The 24,968-nt window shown below is 55.1% G+C and overlaps 1 protein-coding gene across 1 annotated transcript; it reads left to right on the forward strand.

Annotated features, from left to right (window-relative positions):
• Positions 1-9,625: 9,625 nt before the first annotated feature.
• On the forward strand, positions 9,626-24,602 carry VWA1 (von Willebrand factor A domain containing 1). Its single transcript, XM_013194825.3, has 6 exons — positions 9,626-10,314; positions 15,895-16,458; positions 19,790-20,068; positions 20,843-21,115; positions 21,385-21,654; positions 22,309-24,602. Exons 1-6 carry the CDS (start codon positions 10,242-10,244, stop codon positions 22,347-22,349), a joined length of 1,500 nt encoding a protein of 499 aa, XP_013050279.2. The 5' UTR covers positions 9,626-10,241; the 3' UTR covers positions 22,350-24,602.
• Positions 24,603-24,968: the final 366 nt, after the last annotated feature.

Raw genomic sequence — 24,968 nt, forward strand, 5'->3', positions numbered from 1 at the left:
AGCTGCCGTGCTCCTTCCTTTTGGAAGCACGAGAAGGTCTTGTCATCACTGCTTACTGACCAAGGAAGAGTCCAGGAATTACTGCACTAAAATTAAATGTCTGGTTTTTGATCCAAACCCCTGGAAAACGTTCGGTTCCGGTGAGGGTCGGAGCTGTGATGCATAGGGGTGGAAAGCTTGCATTGTTGCCGGGTTCTCTGGGTCAGGCCATCTAGCAATGGTCACACCTAGTCCTTTTGAGAACTGGGGCTGGAAAATGGCTGTGGAGGTGGTGAGCATTACCTCGCTGTTGTTTTGGCTCGGAGGAGCAGCTGGGGCTGCGAAGTTGCACGCTGTTGGTAGCAGCCAGGGTTTGGGTTCTTGGCGCTTACAGAGCCTGGGGTCTGCGTTGGTGTGGGCTCAGCTGCTCCTCGCCTGCTGCTTCTCTGGGCATTCACTGCCCTTCCCAGGGACCTGCTCCCTTTTTTGGGGGATTTCTAGGAACCAGCTTCAGTGGCACGAGGATAACCTGATTGGAAATCCCACAGGTGACTTCAGTTCCTTCCCTGCCTGAGCAGCGCGTACTCGACTGATTCCTCCTCCCTCGCCTGGGGGGGGAGCGAGGTGTGCGAGCACAGATCCAGATCTCAGTGTAAATGTGTTACTTAGCGCTGTTCGGTGCTACCTCACACATCTGGGTAAGGTGTACCTGGTGAGGAAGGTCGGCCCTCAGATACCTTGAGCAGATGGTGAGGTCGAAGAGGAGGTGTGCTCCTTTGGGAAAGCTAAGCGATGTCAGTGCCCGCCCAGGGAGACTGCCAAGTAAGCTTATTTTCAGGTAGCTTCGTGTGGGTCAGATCGTATATTTACTGACTGCTCTGCTGTGAAATATCTGCAGCACTTCTCTAGTTCCTCTGTCCTGTGCCCCAGTTTCAAGCCATGGGAGACGTCCAGTGTTACCTGGTGGTACGGCTTTGGGTCACTTGCTGTTGAAATCGACGGCATGCAAGATCTGGCTGTGGCTCTAAGGGCTGTGCCCAGAGCTGGGTAATGCCACCAGGGTGAAAAGCTAAGCTAGAAAGCCCCAGAAATGTAAATAAGCCACTGGCGGAGCTGAGCAGCCAGCCTGCAGAGGGAGGTGGGATGCGCTGCGGGACGTGGGGGTGTCCGAGATGCTCCCCTGCTCCCCGGCAGCTCTTCAAGAGTTAACGAGGATTTCTGTTAGGCGTTGGAAATATTACGGGATGGAAGGGAGGTGAAAGTGCCAGTTACCGTGACTAGTGCTGTGACATCAAGGTTGATGGAATATAGCTCCTTAATGCCACTTGGATCTGTGGAGTAATTAGCACAGGCAAAACATGTCTGAAAGCAATTAGCTTCCCTTCCCATCCCAGAGAAGATGGTGACAGAGCATTGCAGGTAGCTACAACATTGCCTCCAAGCAAGTTTGTTTTCACACTTTCTGGGTCTGTCTCCAGCTGCTAGCGCTGGAAATAATTCCCCTGACCTAGATCCCAAAATAACTCATCTGGTGGCAGGGAGCTGCCCGTGCTGATGTGCCAGATGTTCGGAGGGGCCACGCAGCGTGCTGCAGAAACTCTTTGCTAGGAAAGCTCAAAGTGCACCTTCATCTGCCGGGGGTCCTGGCGCCAGCCCCATCCTGCTGCTGCTCTGCTCTGGGAGCCCTGGGGGATACACCGTGGGCCTGAGGAAATTTGGCAACGGATGTGGATAGAGGCAGGTCTGGAGAGAGGAAAGAGCTGGTCTGAATAGCTGTCTAAGGACCTGTTTCGTGATCTTCCCAGGGAACTGCGTGCGATCCGTTCTGCCTCTGCTCCGTCCTGCCAGCAGCGGTGGCACAGGGCAAGGAGCTGCAGCCCTGAGGGTGCCTCGGCCGCGCTCCCCCTTGCACAGCCTCCTGCTCCGACCAGCACGAGCCATGTGCCTTCCCGCAAACAAGACGTGCCTCTGGGCTTGTACTCGGGACCAGCCTTCTCAGAACTGCTGCAGGGAGGCATCCGGCATGGAGGAGGACTCCCGTGGGACAGTCTGTGAGCGGGCTGAGCTCCAGCCCCGCAGGGCCTTCCAGGAACCTCGGGCAGCTCCGCTCTTGCTGCAGAGGGCTGGTGACTGACCCACACTTCTGTCCAAAACCGGCATAAATAACGGTGCTCGGAGCGAGCCTGAAAGAGCAGGATTATAGGAATAAAGGAAATTGAGGAGGCAGGTGAGTGCCCTGCCTCCAGCGGGTTGCGCAGGGCTGGTGGCTCGTGGAGGGTGCTCCTGGGAGGCCCCTGGTGCCCCCCCTGTGCTGACCATCCCACGGGGAGCCAAGGAGCAGGGGCCAGGCCTCCATGTGGCTGTGGAGCCCCGGGGGCAGAGCCTGCCTGCTTGCTCAACAAGAGCAGCTTTGGTTAAACATTTGCGGAGAGCAGGAGATCTCCAAGACAGAGTCCAACGCTGTTTCCATTGGATGAGTCTCACATTCACCCCCTCGTCCGCTTTTTCTTGGCTGAGGAAACGAGCTCGTCTCTGCAGAGGGAGCCGGTGCCTCCATGGAAGGGAGGAGAGCAGGGAGGACATCGCTGCCCAACAGCCCCACATGTCTGTGGGGGAATGTTTTTGCTCTTTCATCCATGGGTCAGACATTACAGCACCCGGCTATAGAACAACAGCCTCTTATCCCCAAAATAGACGAGAATTGTTCTGCTTGCTTTGCAGGCATCAAGTCACCTCTTTCTTTACGGGCTGCTGGAATGACAACTATTTCCCTAGCCTGACGTGGGAGGAGTACGAGGCTGGCAGGACTTGTGATGGGAGGACTGCTGTCAGCAGTAGTGCTTCCAGCTGAACCCCCTGTGTCCCTCAGACATGTTTCCTGGACAGCCTTGTTTGCGAAACAGGATTTCCCCCCTAGCCCCCATGTCCTACCTCTTCTTTCCATTGTGAGCAGCAACCTGCTGATGGAGGGAAGCCCTTTTTCCATTTCCCCCCTCACTGCTCCAAGTTTCTTCTCCCCTTTCAACCTTACTTTGGCTCTTGCCATTGCTGAGTTCAAGCTGAATAACTCGAGATGATGTCTGCTAAAGGGCACCCATGTGTTGGCTGACATCGGATCCAGCCAGGCTCCTGTCTGCACTGGGTTGCCCATGGTGGGACTGGTCCCTGGCTATGATGGCAAAAAAATGATGTGGGAAACTCTTGGTTCACCTGACTGGTGATCTGTGTGCAGCACGCCAGTTTTTGGCCTACAATTACTCTAAAACTAAGCTTCTCGTGTCTCAAAGGCTGCTGGCATGAGGGTACAAATAAGATGACTGGAAGCCCTGTTTTCTGCCCCCACCAGGAGGGAGCCGCAGTGCTGGGTCTGGAGAGGGTCTAGCTGCCACCTGGGTATTGAGGCTGATGGAAAATTGGCCTCGTGCTCCTCCAAATTCCAGGCAGAGAGCAGGGAGTGCAGCTTGGCCAGCGTTCATGCAGCTGTGCGTGAAGCAGGGGCCAGGCCATCCCGATAGGAACTTGCAAGCCACGAACTGCTTCCCTTTCCTGTTGTGACTGGATGCAGCTCTGATGGGTGCTCAGAGACCTGTTCATCAATGTCTTGGCTGCCTTCCACCCGCCTGTCAAGCGAAGAGCCCAGGTTTGGCCAGGAAGACCGGCCAAGAGCACATCTCTTTGTGCAGGTCACTCTGTGCCGTGTCTCCTTCGTGCAGACTGCTCCAGGTTATCCTCCGACAGGTCAAGAGGCCACAGTTGTTGAGGGAGGCTGAGATAAGTCAATGAGAAGTCACGGCTTATCGTGTAGCTGGAAATTCCTCAGGAAGCCAAGGTCTAAGGAGGTTCTCTTCAACTTGGCTTTTCCCAAGTTGTCTGGGCTTTCCTAGCAGGATGAAGACAGGAGGTAAAAGTCAAGCAATAAGGAAAACGATCCACTCCAAAGAATAGTTTTTGGATTAGAAACAGACAGCTGCTCCCATACCTCATCTGCACTGCTTAGAGGTGGCTCCAACTGTCAGAGCTTCTCTGGCTCCAGGAATGCAAAGCGAGACCCCGGCCTGGGTCCAGCTGGGAAAAATGCGATAAAAAATGTGTGAGGAAATGAGGCAGGAATCTGAAGTCGTGGAGGATCTCTGCTGGGGTCCCCCAGGTTCCGATTCCACGTGCAAAGCAGTCTGGTAGCAGAGCTGCACAACCAGGCATGAGTGCTCTGTGCGTTCCCATCGGTGTGTGTCCCCTTGGTAAGGGACATTGCTGCTTTGGGATTGATCAAAGGGCTGAACGGCAGCCTGGCTTTGGGAAAAGAACAGATTTCACCTCAATACGGAGGGCGCTAGATCTTCTAGGGACCACTTACTGAGCATGGCAGACCTGGAACAAAAATCCTTTGGTGTTTTCCTCCCTGCTGAAGCCTGGTGTGAGGAGTGCTTTGGGGCACGGCTGCAGTGGGGTCCCTGCAGGGCTGCAGTGTGATGTCCTGGCCAAGCTGACGTTAGGTGCTGGCTATTCCTGACCCACATTACAGGAGAAATCCAGTAGCTTCTGAGTAATGAGCAACTTTTGCTGTTTGTATATTTTTTTTTCTGCTGGTTTCCCCCATTTTTCCCCTTCACTCCCACGTCTGTGGAGCAGCTGACCCCAGCTGGGAGCAGTCCTGGGGCACAGGAGGCGTAAAGCTTCCAGGCAGGAGCAAGGAGAAGGTGAAATGTCTGTGTCTGAGGTGTCCTGAAGTTGTTTGGATGATGGGCGAGCTTGTACTGTGGCAGACTCAAGTCAGGCTCAAGTGCTTCAGCTCTGCTCTGCGCTGCTGGCATCCAGCCCTCCTGCTTTTTTTTCCACCTCTGTATCAGGTTGCTCTTTGACCTGCTCCTGGGACTCTGCAACTGAGCTCACTTGTTCCTACGCATTGAAAACGCTTCACAACCCAGAGGTGAGGTGAAAGCAAGAAGCTGGTTGAACTCCACACAGTTTTGTGAGCTTGTAAACAAATCTGCTGCAGTCCTGAAAGCTGGGCTTCTACACAGCCACATCCCCAGCATGGCTGACTCAGAGCTGCTTCGCCCAGAGGTCTGTTTGTCCTAGCACCATCCCTTCCAGCCCATAACGAAGCTCTATGTCACTAGCTCCTAACAGCAGCCAAGTGGATGTTTATGGCTGGCTCAGAGATAAGTGTAAAGCCTCAGGCTGGTCTGTCACTGCAAGATCTACTTTAAAGGAATGAAAATGCCTTTGCAAATAAAGAAGCAGTGGCTGATTTGCTCCCCGGGCCATGCTGGGACAGTTCTAGCAGCTGGGGGCTTGCAGAGCCACAAGTGCACCAGGGCCACCAGCTGGGGCATGCCCTGGCTCTGCCAGTGCTGCTCTGTCCCTCTGGCTCTTGCTCGCACCCACTGGATGTGATCAAGCAGCAGTAAGGGAACAGGGCCGGCTATACGTGCAGCATTTATAGCCTGCCTTCCAGGACTGCCTTGCTGATACTGTCATAAACCCATTTACGAGGCGGCCAGAGCACCCGGGACATTCTAGCCCCAGATGGGTGATGGACAGGGTGGACAGATGGACAGAAGGAGGGCCAAGCCCAGCACTTTCCCGGTCCCTCTGGACTAAGCTTGAAGATGGCCGTCTTGCTGAGAGCCACTGCTGCTGCAGGACCTGGTGTCCTGCTCCTCCTGCCTGCCCCCCCAGAACCCAGCAGATCCTGGGCGCTGTGAGAAGGGCACAGAGGAGTCACCTTGCATTGCTTCGGTGTCCTGTGTGGGCTCCTCAGTGCTCTTGGTGGTCCCAAGGCTTGCCACAGCCCTCTGGGTCTGCTGTGCTCGGGGCTGATGATTAAACCAGCGCTGGTACCACAGCCACGTGCAGGCTGTTGCTGAGCTGTTCTTGTGCAGCGCTGAAGCTTTCTTCTCCCACTTTGGCCACCCTGCGGTGGGCAGGAAGGGGGACAGCTGGCCTGGAGTGGCACCAGGGGTATTCCTTAGTGTGTGGTGCCCTTGGCAATGGGTTCAGGGGACATGGGGACTCTGGGTTGTGGCATTTGTCCTCCCGAGTAACCGCTGCACGTGCTGCGGGAGGCCCTGCTTTCCAGGAAACATTTGCCTTCTGAGGGAAGCAGAGAATGAGCTCCTTGTTTTGCTTTGCTAATGTCTGTGGCTTTCCTTCACATATCAAACCATCTGTGCTTTGACCCATGAGTTCCTTGCTGCTGATGCTTGGTTGCTGGATGGGGTCACCCCCCCCACCTAGCCACAGGGCCCGCTTGCGGCCAAGATGTCCTTATCATCAAGGCCTGATTCAGTGGCTTGCTCACATGTTCCAGCACTGTCAGCCGCTGCCATTTCACTGGAAAGGGACAAAAATGGCCCTTTATAAGTGAAAAGGCGTGAAACTGCTGCCTCCTCTTCTGATGACTCAAAGCAACGCGTGCCTTCTCGGTCACTCCATGCCACCCTTTCTGAAAGGCATCGTGAGGGGCTAGCGGCCTGCTCCGGCTGTCTGAGGACTGGCAGAAACAAGGCGTGGGTGACAACGTGTCCAAGAAGGCAGGATTGGGCCAGCTGCGTTGGGTTCAGTCCCAACAGAGGTGCCCCATCCGCAGGTGGTGTGAGCTGCAGGGAGAGGACACAGCTCTGCCCCGTGCTCCAGCAGCACACCGGTGCTTTGTGACAAGCTGGCTCCTTCAGAGCTCACCCAAACGCACGTTGTCCAGGCCTCGTGCACCCCAAGGAGCGATCCATGTGGTGTGCAGGAGCCGCAGGGAACCCAAGTACCTCACACGAGCAGGCGATTGCTTGGGGAACGCTGCCCCTCTCTGAATTACACGTGATGTGCTTGTCTACCTGTGAGCTTGTTCCACCAATTCCTTCGCTCCAAATAAGCTGCTCAGACGGAAAACTAGGACACCGTGTCCTGGCTTGACACCGTGCTGGGCAGAAAAACCACAGGAGTGCCCACACAGGGCCCGGCTGCTGGGGCAGCATTTCTTATTGCGGGGTGTTACCAGGCTCGGGAGAGGGGCCTGGTAAATCCACGGTCAGCTCTTCGGTATCTGCGGTGGGAAGTGGCCTCCAAGTGTCCCGACACTGCTCCGATAGGGGCAGTTGCATTCTTCTAGGGCAGGACCGTCCTGTGAGTTTCTCACAAACCCAAATCTTTAGCGTAATGCAGCTGCGTGTGGTTGAAAAGCTGCTGCACTTTGCCCCAGCAGTGACTACGTTTTTGTGCCAGGAGATTTTGGTGTGCTCCGGGATGAAGGAGGTCTCCTACGAGGAGACCTGACCTCACCGGGGAGTTGTTTTAGTCATTGGGCAGCTCCTGAGAAAAGTACAGCCAGGGAGCTCAGTGACTGAACTAGCTATTTTTGTAGCTCCTCTCCAAAGCCTTCACAGAAATAAGAGCTGACTTGGAGACAGGATGACACGCTGTTAACTGAGAACCGCCAGCGTGGGGCCCGATCCTGTTGTGGTGGCACTTCTGGGGTCGGTGGAGGCGGCTGGTGACCGGGCTGGGCACCACGACCAGCTGCCCACCTGCACGTCGATGGGAGCTGCTTCCCCCGTCCTCCTTCCAGTCCTTTGGAGCTGCTCCACTTCCTTTCCAAGCGGGGAATTTCCAAATTCCCATATATAGAGAAAGCCCCCCTCCAAACAAAAGCTTTTATGTAGGGCTGAGGAACGGCCGTGTGCCAAGAGGCCTGTTTGCTCCAGCTGTGATGTGCCTCGGAGGATATTGCATCTCTTCAGAAGCTGCAGATTGTTTATGGCCCCAGAATGTCCCAGCTGCTGCGGCCACCACCGAGCCTCCCCGTGGTGCCCTCTGAGCCCTGAGGGTTTCTGTGAGTGTCTGGCCCTACGTTTAGGGATCGACCCGTGAAACACCAAAGCGTGGGCGCTCCTGGGAGCTCTGCGCTACCACAATTGAAATATGGTGATTTGTTGTTTTTAATGAGCACGAATTGTCCCTGAGCCTCCCCTGAGACCTGCAGCCAGGCTGTGGTCACATTAAAAGAGAAACGAAGCCGGAGTGATGCCGCTGCCTTCAGAGGGCAGGGTGCATCAGCCCTGAAGAAGCGGCGCGCGCATGCACCAGCCTTACTGGAAACAGGATCTGTCTGTTACAGTAACATTTAAAAATAAAATGAAATTGTGTAAGATTAATTATTTTCCAGGCTGTTTTTTCCTGCTTCCTCCTACCCTAGCGGGACTTCTATGGAGATAAAAGCTGAAATCTCTCCAGGCTGCAGGGTGTGATGCCGAATGGCATTTACATTGATAAATTGACAGAAAAGGAAACTATGAGCAACCCTTCTATGCAAAGAGTTCCTTGGGAAGTGAGTAATAAAAGGAAATCATCTCCACGTCCCCACCAGCCATAGTTGAGCACTGGGAGTCAGACCCATGAAATTTCTACTGCTCTGTCCTCTGTGACTGCAGACGGGGAAGTTGAGGCAGTTTGGGAGCACCATTCACGGTGTGAGTTGCTTTGTGGAATTTTCCCCCAAAAGTTTGCTTGTTGAAAGAGGCTACATCCTGACAGCTCCCCTTGTGGAGCACCTGCACGTCCTACTGCCCTCATGAGCTCTGTTAAACGAGCACAGCTCCCTGTCGGGGCCCACAGCAGCCAGCATTTGGCCACCTCTGCCATCACACCAGGATCCAGGCGCCTTCTTCAAGGGGATCTTGTAGGCCATACGATGTAGGTATCAGAGCAGGGGTAATAATAACACTTATTCCAGCCTGCATGAATCGGTGGCTGAGGCTGAGTCCTTCCCCTGAGTCCACGATCGCCGGGTGTGAGGCACCATACAACCCGGCGCTGGGTACCCGGCACCGGGGCTGGGAGGAGAAGCACAAACAAGTGCCCCTGACGTTTCGCTGGCTGCCTCCGAGGTTTCTCGGTTGGATCTCATTTCTTAGGCTTTCCATTTGCTTGATGAGTTTGGATATGATTTTTTCCGTCCTGCACAGCTCCTTGGCTCAGAAATCCTGCTCACTTTTTTTTTTCTTTCTGTTATAGCTCCCAGGAGAGGTAAAATCAAATTGGGGGAAATATGGCTCACTGGCTTCAGAAATCCCACCGGCTTCTAAACTTTCCTCCTTTGCTATTTTTTATCCTGTCTGGCTGGTCACTCCCCATGTTAGAGGAGATGACGATCAATTGGTCTCCTCACAACCAGCTGTGATTTTCCAGCTTTTCCTTACTAGTAATGTCTTGGATCTGTCCAGAAGTACTACATTCATATATGTTTTTTCCACTGCTGGCGATAGGAGTTAGCTAAACATTTTCTTTTTCTTTATTTCCTTGCAAAAATCTATCCCCTGCAGGGTGGCAAAAATTCAAGAGAAAAGCAGCACGGGACTTCGTACTGCAGAAGCCCCCCCAGGGCTGTGGCTGGGACGAGGATGCCAGGTTAAACCACACAAACTCCCCGCTCTCAGGCAGAGGGGATCCAGACAAACACGGCGATCCAAAAGTGGGGAAAAAAGGGCAGGGGAATATCGTCACCTCCTCCTGCAGCAGCCAGCAGCAGAGGTGTGGGTGGCTGGGCAGGCAGGAGAAGGGAAGCAAGGTTTGGTCAGGACTTTTGCACATTGGCAAGAGTCTCCTCTAGGGGAAATAACGAGAGGGTAAATGCTGGTGGGGGTTTTTGGTACGTGCTCTCAGCTGCTGCCTTGGGCTGGGACGCACTGGGTAGCGCTAGGACCTGGGCAGCTCTCCTCCTGCCTCCTCCCAAAGGATTAGCCAATATTCCCAGGGCAGGGCGCACTCCTCCAGCCTTGCTACTTTTTCTTTCCTCTATATACGTGTTTTTTTTTTTTCTTCTTCTAGCTCATTCCAGAGCGGAGAGAGCAGCTTTGGATTTCTCCGAGCGTCTCTCTCTCTCTCTCTTTTTCCCGTTTGTTTTTTTTTTTTCTTCCCCTTGCAGCTGGAGCGCTGCCAGTGTCTCGCAGGGCCGGTGGTTTATCTGCAGGCGCAGATTTCGCACCCCAGCCCAGCAGCAAGCAGGCTGCCTGCGAGCCATCCCCGGCAGCAAGCAGGGTGTGCGCCCCGGGGGTGAGGGGAGAAGGGCAATAAAAGACTCAGAGATCTCACTGCAGCCCAGAAAAATAAAGGAGAGTTCGGTTCTCTCGGCATGAGCAGCGTCCGAGCGGCACCCCGGGACCTGCTGGATCCTTGCATGTAATATGACCGATGTCGAGCCTCTCGTCTGCCTCCCCAGAGCCGAGCTTTTGGATTTAAGGTAGCTGGCCCAAGGAGCAGCCCTCGCGATGTTGGCCGAGGCAGCACTTGCGCTCGGTGTCTGGCTGCAGCTGGCGGCGGGGCAGGAGGCACCTGGCAGAGGTGAGTGCCCGCGCAGCCGCGTCCCCACCGCTGCCCCCAGGCCCTCCTGGGTGGAAACCGAACCCAAATTACGCCGCTGCCTTAGCTGGGTGGTTATACGCCTGGGTGGTTATACGTGGAGGTTGCTTTGCTGGCGCCGGGACGGAATGAGGGAGAGCTGCTCTAAAATCGCCGTGTTAGAAAGAAAACTTATCTCCCTCGTTTCCAGCAGCGGCAAAGAAGCTGGATCAGAAGGTGGCGGAGTTCAGTGTAACTGTGTGGCAAGTCCTGACCCCTCTGTCCCCATGCAGGGGGCACCCCGAGTAAGAGAAGTGAAAGCAGTGACTGATCCTGTACCCCTCCTGTTGCCCTCCACCTCGTCTCTGCGACTTAATCTTGGTGTTTCCTCCTTACAATGCTTTCTGTTGGCTGCTGCTCAGGGAAACGATTGTGGGTTGGTGTCACACACCTGACAGCAGGGCGGGGGGCGTGCAGGAGGTGAATGTCGTGTCCCTGGGCAGTGCTGGGCAGGGGCTGCTCAGCCCCGCTGGTGCGGTTGGGGCTGCTCTGGGCTGCTGCACCCGGTTTTCCCTGGAGTTTGTACTCGGGAAGTGTGATCCACTGTGAAAGGAGACGTGAGCTGCTGGTCTGCGGGACAGATCCTCAGCCCCGGGGAGCAGCCCTGGCTGCTGGGGGCTGTTTCCTCGCCTGGTGCGCAGACCAGCCCGTGGCTGTGGCTGGGATCCCGTTACAGGGACTGGATTCTGTCCATGGGTGACACATACTAGGGTCTGGAGATGCAGGCTGGTGCAGGAATCGTGCTGCTGCCTCTGGCGTGCTCACAGTGCTCCGTGTCTGCCCGGGCAGCAGTCATCCCCACCATCCCTCCCCAGCTCAGGCTACAAACCATGCTCAGACCTTCAGGGCAGGTGAGAAAGCAAGCTGTGACGTTCCCGAGGGGCTGTGCCTTGCTCCAGATGTGTTACCCACAGGCTGCTTTTGGCTCGCAAACTGCCGGGTGCGCGTAGAGGAAAGGAGCCTGCCGGTGGGCAGGGTGCCCGCTCCCTGCGGCTTTCACCTGGGGGCCTCCCGGGCTGCTCCCAAAAGCAACCCTGGGCAAACAGCCGGGCTGGCGGGGCTCCTGGGCACGGCCTGGCTCTTGCCTGGAGCTGCTGTGGTGTGCCTCATCTTGCGAGGAGGGAAACCATTGGAGCCACGAGGATGCACGGCCCTAACTCTGTTTCCTGGGGTCTTGGTGGCTTTGTTAGCTGCAGGGGACAAAGAGAGGGCAGTGCTGGGTGGCCAGCGGTGCTACGCGGTCAGGATGGCTGGCTTTTGTAGGCTGATGGCTACTGAGCGCAGCAAGGCAGAGCAATGCGTGGCCAGCTCCACCACTTGCCTCTCTGGGTCCAGACTCAGATCGGCGTGAAGTCCCCCCGGCCGGTAGTTTAGGTTTGGGTAAGCGAAACGTGGGCTGCCGTCACCTGGCCGCCCTGGACTTGCACCAGCAGAACAAGACGCCAGCATCCCTCTCTGCCACGTGCAGCCACTGGCACCTGGCAGAAAAGAGTTGGGCACTTCTACAAAGTGCAGAAACGGGTCGCAAAGCAGCCAGTGTTACATTTTGGGGACGGAAAGACCCACGGACACCGCTCCCCAGCGCTCCTCCCACGGGGAGGCACGGGCCGTGCTCTTCGGCCTCCGCACTGGGCTCCGCTTGCTGAGAGATGTTGTCGCTTTGCGTGGCCAAATAGTAAGAAGGGAAGACAAACGTGGAATTTAAAACGTAGTTAACCGAGACAGGACGCGATCTTTTTTGGCTGTCAAGCCCTTTTTGCTCTGCGCATTGCGAGTCCCACGCAAATCAGGCACGTGGCGTGCCTGCAGGTCCCAGCTGAGGGCGCGGGGAGCTCTTGGAGCGGATGTCTCCTGTCAGCGTCTCGGTGCAGGACGCACAAGTCTGGCTGTCTTCCTCCTGGAAAAGCCAAACATTTAAATAGGCAGCACCGGGACTCCATGGAGACATTTTGCTTCTTTATCGACCCCTTCAAAACCCTCCTTTGCACGGCTGGTCCCTGCCGATCGACCGGGTGCCGGCTGGAGGGTGACAAAAGGATGCTGCCAGGCTTTCTCTGCTGTTCCCTAAGCTTCTCCTGTGCTGGGCAGCAGGGGTAGCACGGGCCCTGGCGTTATTCCTTGTTCCTCAGAGCACAGGCTGATGGTGCAGGAGGCGGGGAGGTTCCAGTGGGTGTCCCCTATCCCCAAACCCCACAAAAGTGGGGAATCTCCCTTTGGTGTCCAGCCAAGCAGCCAATGCTCTTTTGCTGAAAAGCAAGGAGATGGCTCGAAAACAGCAGCTGCTTGCGTAAGGCAGGGATTTGCTGGTGACAAATCCCCGCCGCCCCACCTCTGGCACGGGGGAGATGTTTGTGTTGGAGGGAGGACAAAGAACAACAAGGAGGACGAGGGAACTGAAAGGCGAGACCCGAAGGGACCGACGGAGCTGTGCCCAGGCACTTCACCGCATCCCTGCAGTGAGAATTTGTCTAGAATTTTGGGGGGATCCTTTCTACTGACCAAGTCCGTCGGGGAGGAATTTCTTTCCGCCTTATTCAGGGCTGAAATGGCTGTGATGGTGTTGGCCTGATCGCAGCCCATCCGCACAGACGGCTCCCAAAATACCACCCTGCCCACCCGCACAACTCGCCTTTGGTAACCATTTGCTGCCAACCCATGCTTTCCACCCCCCACCCCCCGGCGGGACCCGGCGGTGTCAAGCTGCAGCTCTCCCTGCACAGCTTCCTAACCCACGCAGCTATTTCCAGCCCCGACGGGGCAGACCGGCGTGCGCAGGATGCTGAATTACACCTGCCTCTCCCAGCGCCCCGCAGCTGCAGGGCATGCTCGAGTGCCATTTGACAGCAGCTTGGCTCTTGGCTCTCCGTCGGGATTCTCCTCCCTTAGCAGGTGCTTCGTGGGGTTTGTCACCCCCGTGTGCCCCCCTCCGGGGGTCACTCTGGCACACCGAGGGGTGCATCCCTAGCTCCCCTCGCATGTGCTGCTGCACGTGACCTTGTTTTCCACTGGTGAGCGATGTCCTTTGGCCACCGATCGCTGCCCTGCCAGGGCCAGCCGCCTTCACAGCTGCTTGTTGCAACACTCAGGAAACAAACGGCCCCGCTCGGAGTAGCGGGGAGCAGAGGGGAGAAACGGGGACAGAAGATTTCTTGCTGGGAAGAGGCAATCGCCTTGCCAATATTTCTCGCTGCGTCTTGCCAGCCAAGTCAGTGGCTTGTACCTCTTCCAGCGGAGGGGGAAGCAGAGGGCCGTGGCTACGTGCCTGGGCTTCGTGCAGCCAGAAGCTCGGAGCAGAGCCGCTGCTGCCCTGGGGAGGCAGGAGCTGGAGGAGCCCATGGCAGGGACCTGGAGCCCCCAGGTGATGTGACACACACACATCGCTGCTCGCCGTGGGCCGGAGGGAAAGCTGGCTGGCCCTCGCTTTTATTTTCTGCTCCGCTCCGAGTGCCGGGCTGCTGGGCGTGTGCCCGCAGCACGGGGCTGAGCCGTGCTGGGTCACGCAGAGCTGGCCGCCATCCACTTCTGCCTCCTCCTGGCATCTCCCGCTTAGTCACCTCCAAGTAACTTCGACGGTCTCTCCATTTCTGGAGGCTCCACCTGATTCCTCCCCTTGTTTCGTCATGGCTCTGGTATGGGTCTGCGCTCGCAGCCAGCCCCTCACGCAGGGGCGAGCTGAGGGACCCCTTCCTGGGCTTGCCCCGCTCTCCGTAGCAGCAAGGGGCCCCCGCGTCCCGGCTGCACATCTGTAGGCGGCAGGTCCACGAGAAGTCTGGGCCAAGAGGATCGAGCCCCCCGTGGCTCAGTCCTGAGCCGCTTCTCTGCCCTCTCTTTTCCCCCTGCCCTGGGTTTGCCGTCTCGTGGCGGCTCCTTGGCGCGCTCCCCTGGAGGGGCTCGGCACCCCGGCTCCTCACGGCTATCTCTGGGCCTGCCTTGGCGTGTCTCTCTGCAGGGGCAGAGCTGTTTGCACGAGCCGTCTCCTCGGAGCAATTAATTTTACGGGAGCCTTTCCATCCAGCTCTCCGCTGCCCTGTGGTTTTGGCTCCCGCGCGTGGCTCCAGTGCCCAGCCATTGTGCCCGGAGCCTGCATCGCTCGGCCACCCCGCGTTCCCCATCCCTTCCCGGATGGAGGAGCCCAAACGGGCTGCCAGAGGTCACCGGTCCAAGGCTTTTTCTCCCTTCTTGTGCCTCGAAAGCCATCAGAAAGCAGGGTGGCGCTTAAAAGGATTCCAGATTCGTTACTGATATTCCAGCTGCTGTAATCCTCTCAGGCTCCAAGAGTGGAAGGAGTCCTCTATGTGTCCGTGCTTCCACACGGGGTTTTAATTGAAATGGTAAGAAAATGGGTCAGACGGAGAGGGCCACACCCTCATAGCTTTCTCTTCTTGCCGTGGGGCACCCTTCTGCACCAAGGGGGGTGTGCAGCCCCTTCCCAGCCACCTTCCAGAGTCCCTGGCGTAGGGGTGCAGCAGGGGAGGGCAGGCAGGTGTGTTCGGAGGGGCGAGGGAAGATGTGGCACGAATGATGTGGGGAGGAGGGAGAGCCCCATCCTGCCAACATTGGCTTGAATCAGGGATTTTTCTGCCAGGCCTGTGTGGACCACAGCCTTTGAACCGAGCCGCAGCCAGTTCGGAGAACCGGCCGTCTCTCTTGGGAGAGCAGAGCCAGCAGTTTTTCTCATTAACTCCCTTTATCGCTTCTTTCGTTTCCAAATATGGCTCACTTTGCTTTCAAACGCTGCCGTGGCCCTGAGCTGGGAGATGCAGGCCCACGACCTCGGCAGACGCTCTCCTCCTTGGGACCAGCTCCTTCCCCCGGGGGTGCTGCACCTTCGCCCACAGCCCTGGCCAGCCGCGGGGATCCCTGGCACGGGGCAGGGGTGAGCTGTTGGCTGGTGTCAGGAATGGTCCCAGCTCCAGGAACGTGGCCGCATCCAGCTCGGAGCACGAAGTGCTCGAGAGCAGCCTGTGCTGAGTAACGAGAGGTGTCAGCGCCGGCAGGAGCAGCTCAGAGCTTAGAAGCATTTTTTTTTTTTTGCAGGCGCTGGGCTCGTGGGTTTGCTTTTGGCTCTACCCTGGCTCCTGTGCTTGATTTGCTGCCTCTAAATAGGACTTTAAAACAAACTTGGCAACGAAGCCTGGAGAGCGGGGAGCCAATGCTCCTCTTCCTGCTCCTGGAGAGCACCGCCACAGCTCGGTGCATCTTCAGCCTTACCTCTGAACCACGATCGATCCAGGGTGAATGCAGGTTTTTGGATCTCAGAGGACTCGGGAGCCAGTTTTCTGTTCCCAACAGCTTTTTTTGGTAACGTACTTTAAAACGAAAGGTGCTGAGAGAACTTGGTTTGTGAATGGCCACAGGCGAACCCATGAGTAATGCTTCAGTGCGTCTCAAAGGCTTCGGCAAAGCCCAGCTGTGGTCAGAGAGATGAGTCCAAGCAAAGCCACCCAGGAGATGGGGTGAGGGGTTTCGCTAGATGTGAGAACAACAAAAAAAAATAACACCCCCTTTCTCTTCCCTTGCCAGGTGCCCAGCCCTCCATCTCCAACTCGGAGGGAGACATCCTCTTCTTGCTGGACAGCTCTGGCAGCGTCTCCTACTACGAGTTTTCCAAGGTGAAGGAATTCATGTGGGACCTCGTGCGGCCTTTCGCCTTTGGCCCCAACGACGTGCAGACCAGCATCATCCACATCAGCACCACCCCCACCATGGAGTTCCCCTTCGACCGGTACCAGTCGCGTGGGGCGGTGCAGCAAGCCATCCGCGACACCCAGCAGCTCATGGGCGACACCAACACGGGCCAAGCGCTCTCCTACGCCAAGGAGAAGTTCTTCAGCAACGAGGCCGGTGCCCGGCCGGACGTGCCCAAGGTTCTGGTTTGGGTGACGGATGGTTTCTCCACCGATGACATCTCCGAACCCATGCAGCTCCTGAAGGACATGGGGGTGACGGTGTTCATCGTCAGCACCGGGCGGGGGAATTACCTGGAGCTCTCTGCTGCTGCCAGCCAGCCTCCCGAGAAGCACCTGCACTTTGTGGATGTGGACGACCTGCCCATCATCACGAAGGAGCTTCGGGACGCTATGCTAGGTACGGCGGGGCTGGGCTGTGGTCTCTGGGAGTCTGCAGCAGGCGCAGGCAGTGTGAGAGCCCCCCCAAACCAGCACTCCTGATCCGCAGCAGCAGGTTTATGCACTGCACGCCCCAAATGGAAGCTGTGTGCCTGGGGAGGGTTTGGCCCTGCCCGCACCCTCGTGTGCAGGCACGGTGCTGGCACGCAGCGAGGCACCCAGCCCCTGCCTACAAGAGGCTGGCAGTCGCTGCTCCCTCACCACCAGCAATTAGGGATGATGGTTGTTGCTATCAGCATTACGACTGTAGCACAGGAATGTTTTTGCTCCATAAATCCCCTGTTGTAACGTGTTCTGCATCTGCCAGATGTACAGACCAGCGCAGAAACTCCCAGCCCAGCTTGCTGGGCTCAGCAGGGCAGCTGCTCTCCGCTGCTAGCACGGCTGTGGCTGTGCAGAGAGCAAGATCAGGCAGCAGAGCTGCTTTTTCAGCAGCCCCGTGTTTTAAAGCAGCTGGGGAATGGTCTAAGGAGACCCAAAGCCAGGACCTGGGCCAAGAGATGAGCCAGCAGGAATGCCGCACGCTGCGCTGCGTGATGCGTGTCCTCCGCGCAGCTCGAGTGCCCTCGCGGTGGGAGCGGCTGTGATGGCAAAGCAGGGGCTCTGCCTCGGCCTCCCAGATGCCTCCGGGTTTGTTTGGAAAGCTGAGCGGGTTACTAGGACTTTGCAGACTTTCCATTCATTTTATGGAGGCTCTCTTCCCCGCTGGAGATCCTGTTTTAATTCCCCTCTTGGCTTCTGCTGTGTGAGTCCGTCAGAGCTGGCTGTGGCGTGTCCAAGTAACCCTTTCTGCAGAACCCTCCCTCTGTCGCAATTTCTTCCCATTTCCAGCCCGTGCCATTTAGCAAATCACGCCCAGGGACCACATTCCCTTCCACTGTCCCATAGGAGCATGGGGCAGTACCAGCAGTCCTTCTGCTCTACCACACAAACCCACAGATGTTTCCTTTCAAATGTCTGTTTCAGCTTCTCGTGCATCCCAAATCCCGATGGTATAAAACAGCATCATTAAAGGAGGAATCCACTGCGTATCACTGCAGCACAAGATTGTCTTGAAGATCGTAAGATCTGCAAAGCTAATAAATACTTTTCTGTGCCCCAGGGCAACATTCTTTGCATCCACCAGGACTAAAACCTAGTAGTGTGGGATTTTCATGGAAGGTGAAATTCCCAAGTGAATCCAGGGGCTGGGGCTTTCAGGCATTAGTAACATCACCTGAGTTAGCCTTAATAAAACCACACATGGCTTGCCCCTTCCTGGAGGAGGCAGCCTTCATCACCACCCGTCCTGCTCCTGGACCCGTGTAAATTGTGAAAGCAAGGCGTTCCTTTGGGATAACATCAGGTTCTGTGCTAGCATCCACTTGCTCTTCTCTCAGCCAGCAGAGCCGACAACCGCTGGCTCGTTTCATCCTCTGGCACCGTCTTCTGAGCCCAGTCCTGCAGGAGCCCACCTGCCCAGCAGCCCCAAGACATCAGCCGCTTCCCGTGCAGATTTCTGGTCTGAAACGTATCACCCCTTCCGTATCAAAGCAGGGAAATAAAACACGAAGCAGAGGTGGTTTGTCCCAAGGCCCAGCTGAAGTTCTGCAGAGGGGATCGTGGATCCAGGGCAGAAGGGGTTCATCTGCTGCCTGACTGTGTTCCTTGCACACACCATAAAAGCAGCAGCGTTCCAGCAAGTCTAATCTTGACCTGCCAGCATTCATGGGATGCCAGCAAGCTCGCGGCCGCGGAGCGGTGCTTCTGTGTCCACGCTCATCCTGCGTGAGTCACCACGGGTGGGAGGCAAGTGGGTCCAAGCTGTCCCCGAGCGCTCCTAGGAGGGCACTGCCCGGGTCCAACACCAAAGGATAACACACTGCTTCTTCCCAGCAACGTGGAGGGGCTGAGAAGGAAACCACGGGCATCTGTTTCCTGGGGTTGATGGCCCTCTTTAATGGTCAGGGCATCTGTAATCTGGCAGCAAGAGGCTGCCTGCAGCACGTCCCTCAGGTGCTGCACCCCATCACTTTAATACTCCTGATTTATTCGCAGCATCCCTGCGCCCTGCCTCCAAGCTCATTCATTTCCATTCCTGCAGCTTTTGGCAAGGTTTTTGGCACCGGGACCTTTCCTCTGTTCCCAGTTCCTCCGTGGCTTGGCCCCTGGCAGTCGTGGGGCTCACAGGAGGCTGCGGAGCCCCAGGTCCGTGGTGCTGCCTCCTCCCGCTGCTGCTGGCAGGGGCACAGTGGAGGGGAGCGCTCCTGCCTCCCCCAGAGCCAAGCAACAGCTCAGAGGAAAAAAATGAGGCTGCTTTGCTCGGTGCGGGGAGCTTGGTGGGGATGCCAGCAGCTCCGAGGAGGAGAGCCGGTCTTATCCCAGCCTGGACAGTGGCTGCCCACTGTTCTCTTGCAGATCTGGGGCAGATTTTTGTGCCCCCATGTGATGGGCAGCCGGCGAGGGCTACCTGCGTTACTCTGCGAAGTGTTTGGGCTGGAGCTGGAGGGTGCCTTAAGAAGGTTTCAGGAGTGAGACTGCGCAGAGCAAATGCAGTTCTTAAAGGCTCAAGTTGCTTTTAAAAATCGAGCTGCTTTCTGCCTCCCTGTGCCACTTCCCCAGAGCTAGACGCAAAGTCCTGGGTGTTCCTGCCCGCCCTGGGCAGGGAGCAGGGCGATTCTGTGCAGGTTGGGCTCAGGACACCGAGCGTGGCTGAAGGGTCGGGTGGCAGAGGGGTGTGGGAGAAGCGTGGGGCTCCGGCAGAGCTGCCCACGCCTGGCACAGGGGGTCCAGAGCACAAAGGTATCGCCGGCCTCGGAGAGACGCCTGCATGCAGGGGCGGAGAGGGGCGAGCACAAGAGCGCCTCTGACCGCTGAATGTCACGGAACAACGGAGCTCTGTGAGACGCCGCGGGGAGAAACTACAGCCGGGATGAACTCAGCAAGTGCTGGATGGTCCCAGGCTGCTGCCCCTTCCTCCTGGCTGTGGGGTCATTACAGGATGAGATTTGGGGGTTTGGGTTCAGTAGGAGGGGCTCCGTTCAGCAAAAAGACCTTGTCCAAGGGGTAGGAGTGGGGTGAAAATCCAAGCGTTGCCACCTCGGTTTCCATTTGCTTTCTGGTTTTGAAGCTTCGTGCTTGGATTGGAGGATTTGGGTTTGTGCTCCTAAACCTTTCAGAGTCTTGGTGACTCTGCTGTCATCCAGTGTCCCTGTGGGCCCCATTTCCTGTCCAAAGGACCTGTATTTTTGGTGTGCCGTATTCTGTATATAAATGCCACTGCTGATTTCTTGCTTCTCCTTCTCTCCCAGGGGTTATCCAAGCAAATCGGCTCCACGCAGTGGATATCACCTCAAGCAGCTTCCGTCTGATGTGGCCCAAACTCCTCTCCCAAGAAACTGGCTACTACACCCTGGAGTACGCCCCGACAAACAATCTGGCAGGCAAGAGGACAACGCAACTGTCTGGGGCTCACACCAGCTTCACACTGAGCAACCTCGCACCAGAAACCACTTACGAGGTGGCACTTGTTCCTGAATCCAACGTCCACTACTTCCCTCCCCAGACAACAAGGGTCACCACCCTGGCAGGTAAAATGCGCTCAGTCATGACCAAGGTGGGAGGCTCTGCTGTGCCGAGCCTCACGGATGTAAAGCCAGCAGGACAGCCCCTGGTCTGCATCCCGCAGCCTCCTGGTCTGGCTGGGGGAGGCAGAAGGTTGGAGCCTGGCCAAACCAGACCGAGGAGAAGGCGTCTTTTTGCTGGCACTCAGCTCACTCTTTCCTTAGAGAGATGTTCTGCCCTGCTCAGAACAGGCGATAAGATGTGATGGCCAGGAGATGCCCTTCCGACCTTAAAATCTGTGGATTTGGAAGAAAGCAGAGCCCCTTGTCCTGGGGGAGGAAGGCAGGAGCTGCAGGCACAGCTAGGGGAGGGCAGTGCTCTGGAAACAGGAGCTTCTCTAGGCTGGGGTGACCACTGCTGCGGCATCCCTGCGTGAGAGGGAAGGCTTGGGGCAGCACCTGATTTTGACTCAGATTTATAGCAACATCTTAAAAAGCGGCACGCTGAAAATCTGAGCGGGGTGACAAAGTCAAGATGGACTTGCATCACATACTCATTTCCTGCATGCAAGAGCAGTTTGAGCTGTGTAGTTGTGCCCTCTCTACGCTGCACAGCTGGAGAAACCATTCCCTTAGAGCTGAGCTGGCGTGTGCTGACCTGGCTGACTCCAAACATCCACTTGCTGGGTAGTTCTTCCACCTCCTGGAAGCAAAACACGCTGCAAGTCAATTATACTCCCCTGAGAGCACCCCGATGCCATGAGTTACGTACTCATTCCCGTCTTTTTGCTCTGCTTTCAGAGGAAATCACTCCTGCTCAGGTTCTCATCTCGGAGTCCAGCCCGCACGGCTTCCAGGTCAGCTGGGCTCCTACACCGGACAGCGTGGCCGCCTACCAGATCCTGTACGGGCCGCTCCCCGGGGACTCGGCGCAGCTGCTGGAGGTGGATGGCAAGCAAAACAGCACTGTGGTGGAGAACCTGGCCCCCAACACCACCTACCTGGTGACGGTGACTGCGATCTACAGGTCAGGAAAGGAGAAATCCCTGTCAGCTAAAGCATGCACTCAGGAAGGTGAGTGAGCAGCGCTCGCTGCTGAAAGGGAGGCGGGTGGGAGGGGGCCAGCAAGTACCTGACGGTGCCAACAGAAGGATTTTGTGCTGGTACCACAAGTTAAGGACTGACTGGGCTGAGGTTCTCCAGTGAGGAGACGTAGAGTGATGAGAAAGCCCAGGCTGGCTGGCCGCCCCTTCTCCTGAGTCCCCTCAGGAGCAACAGGGAGCCAAGCAGCAAGGACTGCTCCGTACAAATGTCACGCAATAACATGGAGCTTCTTTTTGCAGAGGGCTCCAAAGTGAGGCACCTTCGCTTCGAAGACATGGGCTCCAACACCCTGAAAGCCTCCTGGGACGCCGCTGACGGGAAGGTCCTGGGTTACCGAGTCAGGTGCCGGCGGCAAACGGGCCCTTCGTCCCTCATCAGCGTGTCGCCGCAGATCCACAGCGTGCTCCTCACCGACCTGCCTTCGGGCACCACCAACAAAGTGTGCGTGAAGCCCATGTACAAAAACCAGCCGGGCAAGGGGCTGTGCCGCATGGTGCGCATGCAGCCAGGTGAGTCGGGGTGCGAGGGAGGATCCTGGGGCCCTTTCACCAGGGGAAAGCGTCCCGAAGGGGACTCGGGTGGTGGAGATCCAGCACAGAGGAGCACTCGTGGCTGAAATGCCCTGTGCTCATCAGCCAGCTTGTCAACAGGGCTTCTTCACAGCTACCACCCCCGAGGGTGTTGCCCAAAGCTAGGCTTTTTCCCCTTTTTCTAAGAGCAATACTCCTCCTAGTGGCTTTGTGTTTGCAGGCAGGAGGAAAAGCGTGCAGGGGACTCCGTGGTGGTTTGGAATGACAGAGGCAGGGAGGACACAGCTAAAAGCTGGCATGGGCACTGAAGTGCAGTTTTAGGCTTTTGAACTCTTGGCTACCCTTCACTTTTCAACACAGTAGGGTAAACACAGCCACTTAGGCACAAGGCATCTGCCTTCCTCCTTCCACTACCCAGAAGCCACTTAACTATGATGAAGCACAAAAGGATTTTCAAGAGGCTGAAGTAGGAGCTAAGAAGCAGCTGTCTGCCAGGGCAGAAGCACATCTTTTTTCCCAATAAGAGGTCAGAGCAGTGGTGATGGTGACCACAGGGTCATCTGGTCTCTGACTTATTCTGATTTGGAGAATGGGTAGATGAGGCTGACGTTGTGCTTTTTGTGTTCTTCCCAGCTACAGAAGCCCAAGGATATAGGCACAGACAGAGAGCATGACAGACCTGAGAGTGAACTGATCCCCCGCAGAGCAAAGGATCTCGCTTGGACAAAGACTTGGATAAAATGGAGGGGTCTGCAGAGGAAGCCAGAAAGCTCACGGATCGTTTCCCAGCCTGCACTGTCAGCTGAGCTGTCCTGGTTGTCACCTCGAAGGGCTGTCCTACGTCAAGTTCTTGCAAAGCTTAAAGATCTGGTTTGGCTGAATGGAACCAACAATCCAACTGCTAGATGCCAAATCTCTACCCTCTCTTGTACAAAAACATGCCTGACAAACAACAAACAAAAGCAACCCGATGAATCCTCACTATTGCTTGCTTATTTCCCATTCTCTATTTATTAAATTGATACAGTTGTATTTTTGCAGCCTATGAGCATGTTCAAGACACAGCTGTTTACTGCACTGGCCTTTTATTCTGGGCACCTGCACTCAGAGAGAGATTACAAACTGTCAATAGCCATTGATATTGGCAAAGAGCAGCTTTCCTCCAACTCATCCGGTGTATTCAATAGGTATTGCAAATTAGGCATCCCAGAAGTATAGCATCTCAGGGATGGAAGGTAAAAGCACTAGGAGAAAGAATAACATGTACAGAGAATGTACAGTACACAGAGGAGACCTGGTCAAAGCCACCAGGATATCTGAGAAGAGGAAGAAAAGAGGTTATTAACCCACTTGGTCTGTGGCCAGGACATGGAAATGCTTTATAAAAGACCTGCCTTCCACAAAGTGCAAGAATAATCTAGTTTTCCCAGTTTTTGGTTTGTGGCAGAGCTTGGTCGGTGAACTCTGAGGAATGGAACAACAGGACCATGCCAGGCCAGGGCTGACAAGTATTGTCGATGAGTGCTCTAGGAGAAAAGTTTGTTCACGTCTGCCTGCTGAATTCTTGAGTCTCATCAACACTGGCACTGGTGCTAAGTTCGTCTGCTGCAGTAACTTACAGATCCCAGCTGGACTTTGAAGGATTCAGTTCCCGAGTCATTTGCCTTGGGATCTGATAACAGTCTGAGAGAGCATAAAACTCAGAAAACTTGGGAATTTGCTTCCCCGGCAGGCTACTCTAATCCAAAGCTTTCAGCCCTCAGCTGAGCTCAAGGAGCAGCAGTGAGTCCAGAAAGGCCAGGCTGTAAGGCCATCTAAAGCAGTTATTTTGGTTTCTCAATCAAACACGCACCTCCAAACAACACAACAGGGTACTACTGCCTGGATTGTGACCACTGAATTACTGTGGCATACCTGCAATCAGTCGCATCAAGTTAGGTATGAGTCTTGCCATCAGAGCAGCTATATTGAGATTAATTAGTCTGTTCTATGGCTAATTAGAGGCTGTAAGTCTCCAGCACTATCATTCCAGGCTCTGTCCTCTGTGCTCTGAAGACTCCTAAAACATCTTTAAATTGTCTTGTCCTGGGCTCCTACTCGGTGCTAAGCTTTAGCTACATTTAGAATTCAGGTTTTTATGGGAGAAGAATGAATCTGATTCTTTCCCTTTTTTTTTTTTTTTTTTCAAGCCCCACGCTTGAATTGGCTGTCACTAAGCTACTCTTCAGAAAGGGGAGCTGGAAGAAAGAAAAAAAAAAAAAGACAATTTTAGTAGCTAGTGATAAAGCCATTTGAGAAGCACAGTTCCAAAATTTGGGGTTTATGGCTATAAAGAAATATAGCTACTCCTCTGGTAACCAAAACCAGCACCAGTGGGAACACCTTCCCTTGGTAATGCTTGCAATATTTTAAATTTATTGCTTATTTGTTTGACACACAGAACACTTTTTTAAAGCCGTGCTTGGAAAGCCTCCATGCACTGTCATTCCAACCTGCAAACCCTCCGTAGCTCTGCTTATGGATTCCTTAAAATGAGTTCCTTTTGGAGCTGAGGGGAACTTTGTCACTGAGCTCCGAACTCGTCACGTCCAGGTTTATGGAACATTTGCCTTGGGCTGTCTCCTTGCACAGGAGGAAGGGATGGGAGGGAGATGAGTCATTCATTAACTCGATACGAAGATTTCTTATGATTTGTGTTTTCCTTTGGAATGTGTATTTGTGACTGATTAATCTTAATGGAGACTCTGTGCTGAGGGAAAGATAAAGCCTCTGGAAACTCTCACGCAATAAGGTATCTTGTTCAATCTTGCTGTAGGACAGAGATTGTTTAATTTTGCACAACTCCTGCATAGCTTACTAATACATTCAGATTCCCCCAATTGTAATGCACCCTTTTGAAGACAGTCAATTAAATATAAAATACAAGAGCTATTGAATGATTCCTTCGTTCTTGATGGCAGTAAGGACAAATTGGTTAAGTGTAGCTTTTGTTCAAAGGAGAGGTATGGGTTCAAAAGCTGGTATTCATCTCAATTTTAAATGACTTAGAAACAAGCATTCCACCCATGACTTCATAGTCTGGTTTACACGGAACTTCATCCCCACCCCTGCCAAAAAAAATGTCAGAAATATGTAGGCAGAAATATGTCAGTCTCAATAATGTTTCAGCTTCAGTGAATAAAAATTCCTTTACAAGAAGCCAAAAAATAAATGTCCCTTAAATCTTGTCTGAACAAGTAGTACTCATGAGCGTGAAAATTCCAAGCAGGGCAGGTAAGTTAAATTATTTTATA

This window comes from Anser cygnoides, chromosome 23 (assembly GCF_040182565.1).
Source record: "Anser cygnoides isolate HZ-2024a breed goose chromosome 23, Taihu_goose_T2T_genome, whole genome shotgun sequence".
NCBI lineage: Eukaryota > Metazoa > Chordata > Aves > Anseriformes > Anatidae > Anser > Anser cygnoides.

Bases quoted from the DNA above. Each gene is read 5' to 3' on its own strand.
- VWA1 (XM_013194825.3), top strand. From the start codon at position 10,242: ATGTTGGCCGAGGCAGCACTTGCGCTCGGTGTCTGGCTGCAGCTGGCG. The intron at 16,459-19,789 runs GTACGGCGGGGC...CTTCTCTCCCAG, and splicing joins GCTTCGGGACGCTATGCTAG to GGGTTATCCAAGCAAATCGG. The intron at 20,069-20,842 runs GTAAAATGCGCT...CTCTGCTTTCAG, and splicing joins AAGGGTCACCACCCTGGCAG to AGGAAATCACTCCTGCTCAG.